The sequence below is a fragment of the Procambarus clarkii genome, chromosome 79, assembly GCF_040958095.1.
Source record: "Procambarus clarkii isolate CNS0578487 chromosome 79, FALCON_Pclarkii_2.0, whole genome shotgun sequence".
NCBI lineage: Eukaryota > Metazoa > Arthropoda > Malacostraca > Decapoda > Cambaridae > Procambarus > Procambarus clarkii.
In genome coordinates this window covers 7,046,700-7,058,078 of record NC_091228.1, presented here as the reverse complement: position 1 = coordinate 7,058,078, position 11,379 = coordinate 7,046,700, and the positions used below count along the sequence as shown (strand labels likewise).

Sequence of the window (11,379 nt, the reverse complement as noted above, 5' to 3'; positions counted from 1 at the left end):
TATGTGGGGAAAAAACTTAAACACATGTTTAACTCGTCCTTTCTCTGCCTACTGATAACCGCTAGCAGTATAAGATAATGTAGGGAATTTTATATTATATAATAAGTAGAACAACTTAAGAGGATTTGGAGAAGACTATAGTGTGTGTGTGTGCGTTGGGACATGAGCCAAATTGACCACACGTTATAAGCATGACTCCACTAGTGTTTTCTGAGAACGACACGGATGTTCTTCTGAGAACGACACGGATGTTCTTCAGAGAACGACACGGATGTTCTTCTGAGAACGACACGGATGTTCTTCTGAGAACGACACGGATGTTCTTCTGAGAACGACACGGATGTTCTTCAGAGAACGACACGGATGTTCCCTCTTCTAAGAAAGAGGGACGAACGTGGCGTGCAGCGTTGATTCGACAAGTGGAAGGATTTGCAGCAGTAGTGTGTTGTGTTGTTAATGTGTGGAAGTACTCTCTTGAGTGTGGTGGAGTGGGCTACAGGAGTTATGTTCTATACGTAACAGCTCATAGAATACTCTGTCTCTGTCTCTGTCTCTCTCTCTGTCTCTCTCTGTCTCTATCTCTCTCTCTCTCTCTCTTTCTGTCTCTGTCTCTCTCTCTCTCTCTCTGTCTCTCTCTCTCTGTCTCTCTCTCTCTCTCTCTGTCTCTCTCTCTCTCTCTCTCTCTCTGTCTCTCTCTCTCTCTCTCTGTCTCTCTCTCGTTCTCTCTCGGTCTCTCTCTCGGTCTCTCTCTCGTTCTCTCTCTCTCTCTCGGTTTCTTTCTCTCTCTCGGTCTCTCTCTCTCTCTCTGAGTTAAGAAAATTAATATACTAATTTAGCTTTTGAACACTATATAAATTTAAAGTGCATTATTTCTCCATCAACATTGTTCTTTAAATTTATAAAAAAAACAAATTAAAAGTTAGTTTTAGTTAATAACATCTTTAGTTATTTGCTTTATTAAAAAGGACAAATGTCTGATATAAAACATAAGAAACAGAAGATATTTTTATTTGAAGAGTTTTAAAATAGAAGTAATTGGTCTGTTTATAAATAAGTAATAGTTGCCTATTGACTATTAATTAAAGTAGAAAACAATTAACATTGAGGAAAGAGAACAGGTGGATAGTACATCACAGGATAGAGTACATAGTAGGAGTACACTACATCGCAGAAAAGAGTACATATTAGCACTGTATCCGTGGTAAGAATACATCTTAAGGATACATATCAGGAAAACAATTCTTGTCATCATCACCTCTTTGGAAAGAGTACAGGTTGAGAGTACATCTCAGGAAGGAGTACATGTTATTAGTACATCTCGGGGAAAGATTTCATCTCGGGAAGGAGTACATTTGAGGAAATAGTACATGCTTATGAGTATATCTTAGAAAAGAGTACATGAAAGTATTAACAATACATCTCATAAAACGTTTTATGTACTCTCAAGATGTACTCATTACATTTTAACAATTAATATGTAAAATAAGTACATGTCAACACTTCATCTCGGTAGCAAACTCCACTGGTGACACGACTAAGCTTTAGCACAAACTCATAGAAGTGGTAATGACACAACTCACTTACACTTACACTTCAACTCACTCTAACACTTAGAACACTCTCCAAAAAGTGGTAAAGAAATACTACAATATTCGCTCAGTTCTTTCAGGGTAATAAAATCCTTCGGTAACCAAATGTATTTGAAATGAATTAAAGCATGTCTTGAAAATCGAAAGATTTATAATATATGTATTTGAATGTGTGTGTTGGAAAAATTGAAAAATGACAGGAAAATTCTGAATGTTTTTGTAATTAAATTACATTTTCAAGGAATACAGGTGACTTGAAATTGCTGTTTTTCTTAATAATTTGTTAAAACACGAAAACGTTCGGAATTTTCGTTTAAATTTCTTAGTGGATACTTTCTCATAAACGAATAACGTGTGTGTGTGTGTGTGTGTGTGTGTGTGTGTGTGTGTGTGTGTGTGTGTGTTTCTGTTTGTGTGTGTGTGTGTGTGTGTGTATGTGAGTGATTATTCTTGCGTGTAATACATGTAAATAATTTATAAAATATATGTATATATATATATTTATAATGCCAGTTTGGGAAAATCAAAAGAAATATTTACTGAACATTACAGTTCCAAATAGGCGTCTCTTCAGGGGAGTACCTACCTGCTTGGAACCAAAGTGTTCAGCTTAAATCTCTCGTGATTTCTCCATAGTCGGTTAATATTTGTCTAATGCCCTATATCACTATTCTCATAAGTATACTTGCAAAGAGACACAGACGAACTGAATAATATCATTCTTTATGCTGTCACATTCTTCAGCATATAATCAGATGATGAGTTAAAGAATACGAACGCTTCAAAGTAAATATTCTTTAATTTTCTGTGTTTTTTTGCATTTACATATCACACGATTTGTGAGTACAAGGTCTCCATCAAGCTAGAAGTTATCAGAGTTGTTGATAACTCAACAACTCCTTAGTAGTTGTTGATAAACATATCCATATTTCGTGTCTTTCTTTCAATACTGGTTTTCCATTATTTGCATCGAATACTTTTCCACATCACCTCATATTACCATAGTCACTTCCTCCTTGCGTCCTAATCCAGGAGACCTTTCTGACCTGCCACACTGCCGACCTCCAAATGACAATCAAACTTCAATTGTTGTTGTTTAAGATTCAGCTACTGGGAACAAAAAGTTCCAAGTAGCACGGGCTATGGTGAGCCCGTAGTGGACTTACCTGGCACAGGAGCGGGGCTGTAACTAGCAAACTTCCAGTTCTCACGGGTTATAATAGTCAGTATCTGCTTCAGCCATCTCTATCACCTCTCCTGGTTTCTTGTTGTGCTCCTCGGACGAATGGTCTTGTTCCCCGCGCTTGTTGGGTTGCTCCTCGGCCTGCATGGCTAAGTCATCTTCTCTTTCCTTCTTCTTTTGTTTGCTGCGACCCACGAAGTAAGCGATGATCACCACTATCACCATAACAGCCAGCACGGCTCCCACCACGATCGGTACAATCGGTGGTATTTCACTAGTGTCGTCCTCGGACTTCATGTAGTCACCCACACTGCCTGACGGCCATGTCGTCTGTGAAACATTAAGAGATCGTAAAAATGTCGACAGGAACGTGAATGGGAAAATTAATATAAAGAATAACATGATTTGTGGTGTGTTTAATCACTCAAGTTTAGTAGTGGAAGAGGGGACGAAAGATACATAATAATAGGAAAAGTAATAAATACAATTAAATACAATATAGTGTATTTGTCAGTAATATTATGTGAATGAATTACCAAGGAGGATAGACGCTTTTCTTTTAATGTTTGTTGATGGCACAAATATTATGAGGAGAAATAGGACGTCAGACTGTAAGAACCTACAGAATTTCCTGGTTAAAATTAAAGAATGGTTTAGCAGGTGGCTACTAGAGTTCAGGAAAAGCAAGTGCAAGGTAATGAAGCTAAATGCTGGAAGTAGGAAACTGAAAACGAGGTGTCATATGATAAAGGACACCGCCCTGGAATCAGAAAATGTAATTCCAGGGTTTATGTCATATCCCAGAAGCCCATAATCAAATGAATATTACTAGCTGCATGTAAAATGTTGAACCACTTAAGAACTGCCTTGTGGAATCTAGAAAATAATCGCTCGAGATCTACTCTATCACGTATGTCAGACCAGCGTTCCGTAAGTCCAGCGTCCCGTAGCAACACCAGACCCTTCCACATCAACACCACACCCCTCCCACATCCACAGCAGTCCCACACCCTTCCACATCCACAGCAGTCCCACACCCTTCCACATCCACAGCAGTCCCACACCCTTCCACATCCACAGCAGTCCCACACCCTTCCACATCCACAGCAGTCCCACACCCTTCCACATCCACAGCAGTCCCACACCCTCCCACATCCACAGCAGCCCCACACCCTCCCACGTCAGTCCCACACCCTCCCACGCCAACATGATATTTTAACCTCATCATACACGTACCTCGACTGCATTGCTGGCTATGTAACCACTGAGGAACTCTGAGAGCGGCTGGAAGTAGTTAAGGATTGCCTCAGCGGTCATGGTAGCACTGTCATTATCCAGGAACTCTCTCAGCTGACTGTGCCAGCCCTCGGAGGCACCCTTCCTCAGCATGGCTCTGAGTGAAGACAAACGTGAATATTTTAACAGTAGAGTTAATGATGGCATTGACTCATGGTGGGGTTGATGGCATTGACTCATGGTGGGGTTGATGGCATTGACTCACTCATGGTGGGGTTGGTGGCATTGACTCATGGTGGAGTTGGTGGCATTGACTCATGGTGGGGTTGATGGCATTGACTCATGGTGGGGTTGGTGGCATTGACTCATGGTGGGGTTGGTGGCATTGACTCATGGTGGGGTTGGTGGCATTGACTCATGGTGGGGTTGGTGGCATTGACTCATGGTGGGGTTGGTGGCATTGACTCATGGTGGGGTTGGTGGCATTGACTCATGGTGGGGTTGGTGGCATTGACTCATGGTGGGGTTGGTGGCATTGACTCATGGTGGGGTTGGTGGCATTGACTCATGAATGATGAATGTTGCAAAGTTCTACAACTTATTGTACTGAATGTTGCAAAGTTCTAGCACTTACAAAACTGAATGTTGCAAAGTTCTAGCACTTACTGTACTGAATGTTGCAAAGTTCTGGCACTTACTGTAGAGCAGCCCCGGCCTCTTTGCTGTTGTAAATGTCGCAGTTAAAGATGTCAGTGACGTTCTCACCGTGGGCGAGGCTGCACAGTCTCTCGTGGAACTGGAACTGTAGCATGTAGGCTACGAAGTACCTGTGTAAGGGCAGGTGGTGGCTGAGTGGTGGGAGGAGTGGTAACATAGTGGTGGAGAGGAGTACTAACCCAACAACCCTTCTCGCACTTTCGTATAGTCATTATTGACTTATTAAGTACGTGCATATGTGACATACTAAACATACTAGTTTACCTTGAAAAGCTTCATAGAAAACACCGACCTTACCTAACCTTCTTAGTATGTTAAGATAAGCATGTTATTGTTTCGTAATTACAGTTATTACTTAACCTATACCTATAATAGGTTAAGTAATAATTGTAATTACGAAGCAATAAGATGCTTATCTTAACATACTAAGAAGGTTAGGTAAGGTCGGTGTTTTCTATGACGCTTTTCAAGGTAAACTAGTATGTTTAGTATGTCACATATGCACGTATTTAATAAGTCAATATTGACTGTAAGAAAGTGCGAGAACGGGTTGACCAATGATGCATTCGATCTCTACAAGTGACACTTCAACTCCCCCAGTAGCATCAAGTAGATCATTCTACCTCACTACCCATGAAGTACCATTACATGCACTTTTTTCACTCTGTCTCTCCCTTTTATTCGATTTCTCTCTTTCGCCCCTTCGCATGCAATTCGTCTATCTCTGTCTCTTATTTCTCATGTAAAACATCTTAATTTGTTTAACTAAAACTAGGGTTTATAAGGGCTGTTAATATCTCTCTCTGTCTGTGTCTCTCTCTCTCTCTCTCTCTCTCTCTCTCTCTGTCTCTCTCTCTCTCTCTCTCTCTCTCTCTCTCTCTCTCTCTCTCTCTCTCTCTCTCTCTCTCTCTCTCTCTCTCTCTCTCTCTCTCTGTCTCCCTTTAATTCTGCCGTGCGCGGCCCAGCAGAGGGAAACACATATTATATTCAACACATACAAGGACCTCGGGTGCTCTGAGGCGCTGACCTGATGTAGGGGACGTTGGTAGCGACATGGTACTTGCTCCCCGGATCGAAGTCTGAGGACGGGAAGCGTTCCACTGGGGGAGATATTCCCTGGATGTCGAGTCTGGAAGAACCGGAGAAAGATGCTATGAGACATGCGACTATAAATACTACAGATTGTTGTATGTGTGTGTGCTATACGGAATGTATTTGCTTGTATGATGCATTGATGCGTATTTGTAAATCAGGGTTGATGATTTAGGTGTTAAACTTCTTTGCATTGATGAATCTGATGGGCATGTTCATCTCGACTGTTGTTTCTTTGTGGTGTTATGGCTATGGCTTCGACACAAATGAATGTGAAAGAGAGTCGAGTAACCAGATGCAGCCACCGGAGGCTAGGGTCGAGTACTCCTCCCGAAGGTCTGTAATCTCATACAGCCTTATAATCTTATAAGTTTATATAGGTTATATAACATTATACACCCCCAAAGGCAGGTGAATAGCCTTATACAGCGCCCCCCTACCGGAGGCTGTAGTGACGTACTCATCTCGGTGATTGTGAGTTAAACCTCATGCATCCACCAGAGGCTGAAGGTGTCTCATACTCTACGAGGGGGCCTCGTAGCCTGGTGGATAGCGCGCAGGACTCGTAATTCTGTGGCGCGGGTTCGATTCCCGCACGAGGCAGAAACAAATGGGCAAAATTTCTTTCACCCCTGAATGCCCGCTGACTGCCTGTTACCTAGCAGTATATAGGTACCTGGGAGTTAGTCAGCTGTCACGGGCTGCTTCCTGGGGGTGGAGGCCTGGTCGAGGACCGGGCCGCGGGGACACTAAAGCCCCGAAATCATCTCAAGATAACCTCAAGAAGATACTCACCTCAAAGCCCACCACTTCTTATTAAACTCTAAGTCATTGTTGTGGTCCGCGAAGAGATCCCATCGCCACTTGTCAAGAATGTAAGCGTAGGGGATGAAAGCGATCTGTTAAAAAACGAAAAGGGAGATGATTACTATAGTCCAGTGATCACTCGTGCTGACATAAATCATCAGATCAGCCTTATCGATACACATAAAATTGCTTTACAAAAATATATTCAATAAAGGTAAAGTTATTAAATATGTTGACGAGACCACACACTAGAAAGTCAAGGGACGACGACCTTTTCGGTCCGTCCTGGACCATTCTCAAGTCGATTGGGATGAGGGAATTGATTGATTGATGAAGATTAAGCCACCCAAAAGGTGGCACGGGCATGAATAGCCCGTAAGTGTAATGGCCCTTTTGAGCCATTACCAGTACCAAGAGCTGATACTGGAGATCTGTGGAGGTGCGACTGCACCCTGCGTGACGGGAGATGTCTCCCATAGGGATGAGGGAAGTGTTGTTGTTGTTGTTAAAGATTTAGCTATTCAGGACGGAGTGTCCATGTAGCACGGGCTATGGTGAGCCCGTAACGATGAAGGAAGGCGGCAAAGGCAATAAATAGGCAAGAGAGAGATGAGGAGAAGAAAATCTTAAAGGGAGAAATAGCAAGGCAAAAGGCACAAAAGGTAAGGTGATCTAAAGTTAAATAATTTGACAAGATCATAGCAGACCTTGGCTAGAGCCGTCTTCATGAGGAAATTGATGTTCTGCTCTTCGATTGTCGTGTTAGTCACATTTGCGGTTTGTGGTATGGTATTGTTAAGCATGAAACCTTCGCTGCAGAAACTGGAGTTACTCTGTAAAGCGTCTGAGATCATTTGAAGATGGCTAGGCGTGCTGACGGAGAGAGCAATGGTGTCCCCAATAGCTTCGTGGAAACCTGGTGGTTGAGGATAAAAACAGGAACACACTTTTGAGTTTTATGAATTAGCAGTCGAATATATATCCGAGCAGGCGATGAGTCACAATAACGTGGCTGAAGTATGTTGACCAGACCACACACTAGAAGTTGCAGGGACGACGACGTTTCGGTCCGTCCTGGACCATTCTCAAGTCGATTGTCTTGAGAATGGTCCAGGACGGACCGAAACGTCGTCGTCCCTTCAACTTCTAGTGTGTGGTCTGGTCAACATATATCCGAGATTCGCAAAGTATGTCTACCAATATATTTGTCTTCGTAATGTAGACACACAACTTGCTAATTATATCAACACAATACTATAGTGTTTTCTTATTTATTAAGTCTATAACGTCACACAGGAATATTTTAGAATTCCAGGTAACCTACTTTCACCTACCGTGTCTGTCTCAGGATAAGGTTTACTTCGTCTGAGTTATGATTTACTGAGTCATAACTCACCAATACTCACGACTTGTCAAGCTCCAGCATTTAGGTGAGTTGTCTAAGTAGAAGAGTTAAAACCTAGGGCAATCCTCCTAACCTATCAAACCCACTTACTCATTCTTGCATGCGAAGCAGTCCAGTTACTCATCAGTTATACCTTGAGTGAGAATTTGGTGATAGAATGCAGGTGGCAGGGTCGTATGTGGCCTACGAATCGGCCCCCTGTACTAGCGAAGATGACCTCCTATCCCTCTACCCAATCAAGGAAGCTTGCGCCTCTCTAAGTACATTATAAGTGTGGTAGATGTGGTGTTGTATCAACATTGTTTGAGTAGGTACACTACCTGGATTAGCACCATCGCGAAACACAAGGGGATGCCCATCCAGAGTGCTGTACGACATCTGATATTCTGTGTGGCCCATTTCGTGGTGGATCACGATCAGATCCTCCTGATTGGTGTTCGCACACATCTTGATTCTGGAATTAAAACCCAAACAATTTTATCGATGGGAAAACATGGGATTGTGACGATTAAAGTAACTAGTTTCATCGCTAGCTTGAGGTTATCTTGAGGTGATTTCAAGGCTTTTTAGTGTCCCCGCTGCCCGGTCCTCGACCAAGCCTCTACCCCCAGGAAGCAGCCCGTGACAGCTGACTAACACCCAGGTACCTATTTTACTGCTAGGTAACAGGGGCATAGGGTGAAAGAAACTCTGCCCATTGTTTCTCGCCGGCGCCTGGGATCGAACCCAGGACCACAGGATCACAAGTCCAGCGTGCTGTCCGCTCGGCTGACCGGCTCCCGTTAATGATAACAAGTTTCCTTGAGATTTGCCTAATCTCAGACCAGAACCTCAGGCAGTGCCTCTGTTCATTTTGTGAACATGTTCACCAGGAGCATGGGAACTGTTCATCAGGGGTCATGCACAGTTCCGCAAGGCCCAGTAGGTGCAGCAGTTACATGTACAAAACAGTCTTACGATTTTGCTAGACCAATATGCTACTGAAACGTAAAAGAATATTATGCTTTCAGACAGGTTTGAAACATGGCGCATACACGGTGCAGCGACCCAACTAGAGCTCACAACAGTGAAACGGATCATTACACAGTACGATGACCAGACCACACACTAGAACGTGAAGGGACGACGACGTTTCGGCCCGTCCTGGACCATTCTCAAGTCGATTGAGAATGGTCCAGGACGGACCGAAACGTCGTCGTCCCTTCACCTTCTAGTGTGTGGTCTGGTCATCATACTTTAGCCACGTTATTGTGACTCAACGCCTGTACACAGTCCGAGTTTATCTTGTTACAGTGACCAATACACAGTAAAAAGGCGATCAAGTAAACAACAGTTACCAGACGTCAAAAAGCATGAGTGAAACACAGCAACAGAGAGTAGAATACACACACAAGCTTGTATTTCAACACTACCTCAAGATAATCTCAAGATAACCTCAAGATAACCTACCTGAAGCGACCTTTGTCAGGCACGTTTTCAGTGTCGTAGAAATCCCAGGCAGAGGCATGACAGATCACTTCTGTACCGTTGTTCGGGTCCTCAAACAAACTGCTACTCCAGAAGTCGGGCGTCATGGTATACAAATTCAGACTAGTGAAGAAATTTTCAGCCAAGCAGAACATTTCCGTGACATTGACGATCTGAAACATAATGTGAAGTTTACAGAGATGCTCATGTCGCTTCTGAGACCCATTCCCTTCTCCCCTTGCTATGCTCCCAGACACACACAGACACACACACACACACAACGTCAGCACCATGGCCCCCCTTTCTGTTTCCTATGTTCATAGTCCGCCTGAGCTAAATTCTGGCGAAGTTAGTATCCAGGTGCACAGAGGAGTTCCAAGTCAATCTTTTACACTTCACACTGTTTCATCACACGAGCTTGCTGCGACCCAGAGTACAGGACAGGCTCTCTCAAAGGCTCTGCATTACTCCCTACACTCGCTTAAAGGCTCTGCACTACTCCCTACAATCTCTTAAAGGCTCTACACTACTTCCTATACTCTCTTAAAGGCTCTGCACTAATCCCTACACTCTCTTAAAGGCTCTGCACTACTCCCTACACTCTCTTAAAGGCTCTGCACTACTCCCTACACTCTCTTAAAGGCTCTGCACTACTCCCTACACTCTCTTAAAGGCTCTGCACTACACCCTACACTCTCTTAAAGGCTCTGCACTACTCCCTACACTCTCTTAAAGGCTCTGCACTACTCCCTACACTCTCTTAAAGGCTCTGCACTACTCCCTACACTCTCTTAAAGGCTCTGCACTACTCGCTACACTCTCTTAAAGGCTCTGCACTATTCCCTACACTCTCTTAAAGGCTCTGCACTACACCCTACACTCTCTTAAAGGCTCTGCACTTCTCCCTACACTCTCTTAAAGGCTCTGCACTACTCCCTACACTCTCTTAAAGGCTCTGCACTACTCCCTACACTCGCTTAAAGGCTCTGCACTACTCCCTACACTCTCTTAAAGGCTCTGCACTACTCCCTACACTCTCCTCAAGGCTCTGCACTACTCCCTACACTCTCCTCAAGGCTCTGCACTACTCCCTATAACCTCTTAAAGGCTCTGCACTTCTCCCTACACTCTCCTCAAGGCACTTTCCTCTCCTAAACTACTGCTTACCTTGTTTGACAGCACCGTGTCTCGTATACTAAGCCTTCTCACCATCTTACACTATCCTCGGTGATAATTCTTATTACTAACCTCTATATTGATAAGATTAATTTACACTTTTGATTAATCTGAGTAATTCAGGTTTTTTTTTACAGCGAAGACGCTGCTCATGTTCACTGCCCACACAGGTTAGTGGATCACTAGCTTTACTGTGTGTCATAATGTATATATTACCAACGTGGCATGTGACAGTGTCCGGAAGTTGTGCCGGATGTACAACCTGTCCTCTTAAAAAGAACGTCGCTTTTGGCCGTTTGCCCGTATGGCCGAATATGGACCTAATTTGAAAATGAAAATAAATTTGGGATTTTTTTTTCAACAAGAGTAAGTTAAGGGTCCTTCTGATAGGTTAGGTGGGCAGGAAATTCTCATAAAAGTTTCAAAACGGTATGAAAAACGTGAATTGAAAGTCATCTATTCTAACCTTACCGAGTAAGCCGGACGACTCAAACAGAAAACGGAACAGAACGTCACTTTTGCGAGTCGATTTCATTTCAAATTACGTCCAAATTTGGCCATAGCGCGCATACCAGCCAAAAGTGACGTTATTTTTAAGAGGACGGGTTGATGCATTAGTTTGGGTCTGCGTTACTCCCTCGCTGATGCACTTACGTTGTCGTTAAGATCGTCTGAGATATCTGGGATGTCGACGTCTTCGTAAGGCT

At 43.3% G+C, this 11,379-nt stretch overlaps 1 protein-coding gene across 1 annotated transcript in view; it reads right to left on the bottom strand.

Annotated features, from left to right (window-relative positions):
* Positions 1 to 2,712: 2,712 nt before the first annotated feature.
* Positions 2,713 to 11,379, bottom strand: part of LOC123764501 (angiotensin-converting enzyme) — a 32,548-nt gene continuing 23,881 nt past the window's right edge. Inside the window, exons 20-28 of the mRNA XM_069314530.1 lie at positions 11,327 to 11,379; positions 9,479 to 9,669; positions 8,350 to 8,483; positions 7,332 to 7,540; positions 6,613 to 6,716; positions 5,753 to 5,854; positions 4,707 to 4,835; positions 4,009 to 4,165; positions 2,713 to 3,102 (exon numbers count right to left, since the gene is read on the bottom strand). The exon at positions 11,327 to 11,379 is cut by the window's right edge and continues 45 nt beyond it. Of these exons, the coding sequence (XP_069170631.1) occupies positions 2,797 to 3,102; positions 4,009 to 4,165; positions 4,707 to 4,835; positions 5,753 to 5,854; positions 6,613 to 6,716; positions 7,332 to 7,540; positions 8,350 to 8,483; positions 9,479 to 9,669; positions 11,327 to 11,379 (1,385 nt within the window). The 3' untranslated portion in view covers positions 2,713 to 2,796. The remainder of the gene's footprint in view (positions 3,103 to 4,008; positions 4,166 to 4,706; positions 4,836 to 5,752; positions 5,855 to 6,612; positions 6,717 to 7,331; positions 7,541 to 8,349; positions 8,484 to 9,478; positions 9,670 to 11,326) is intronic.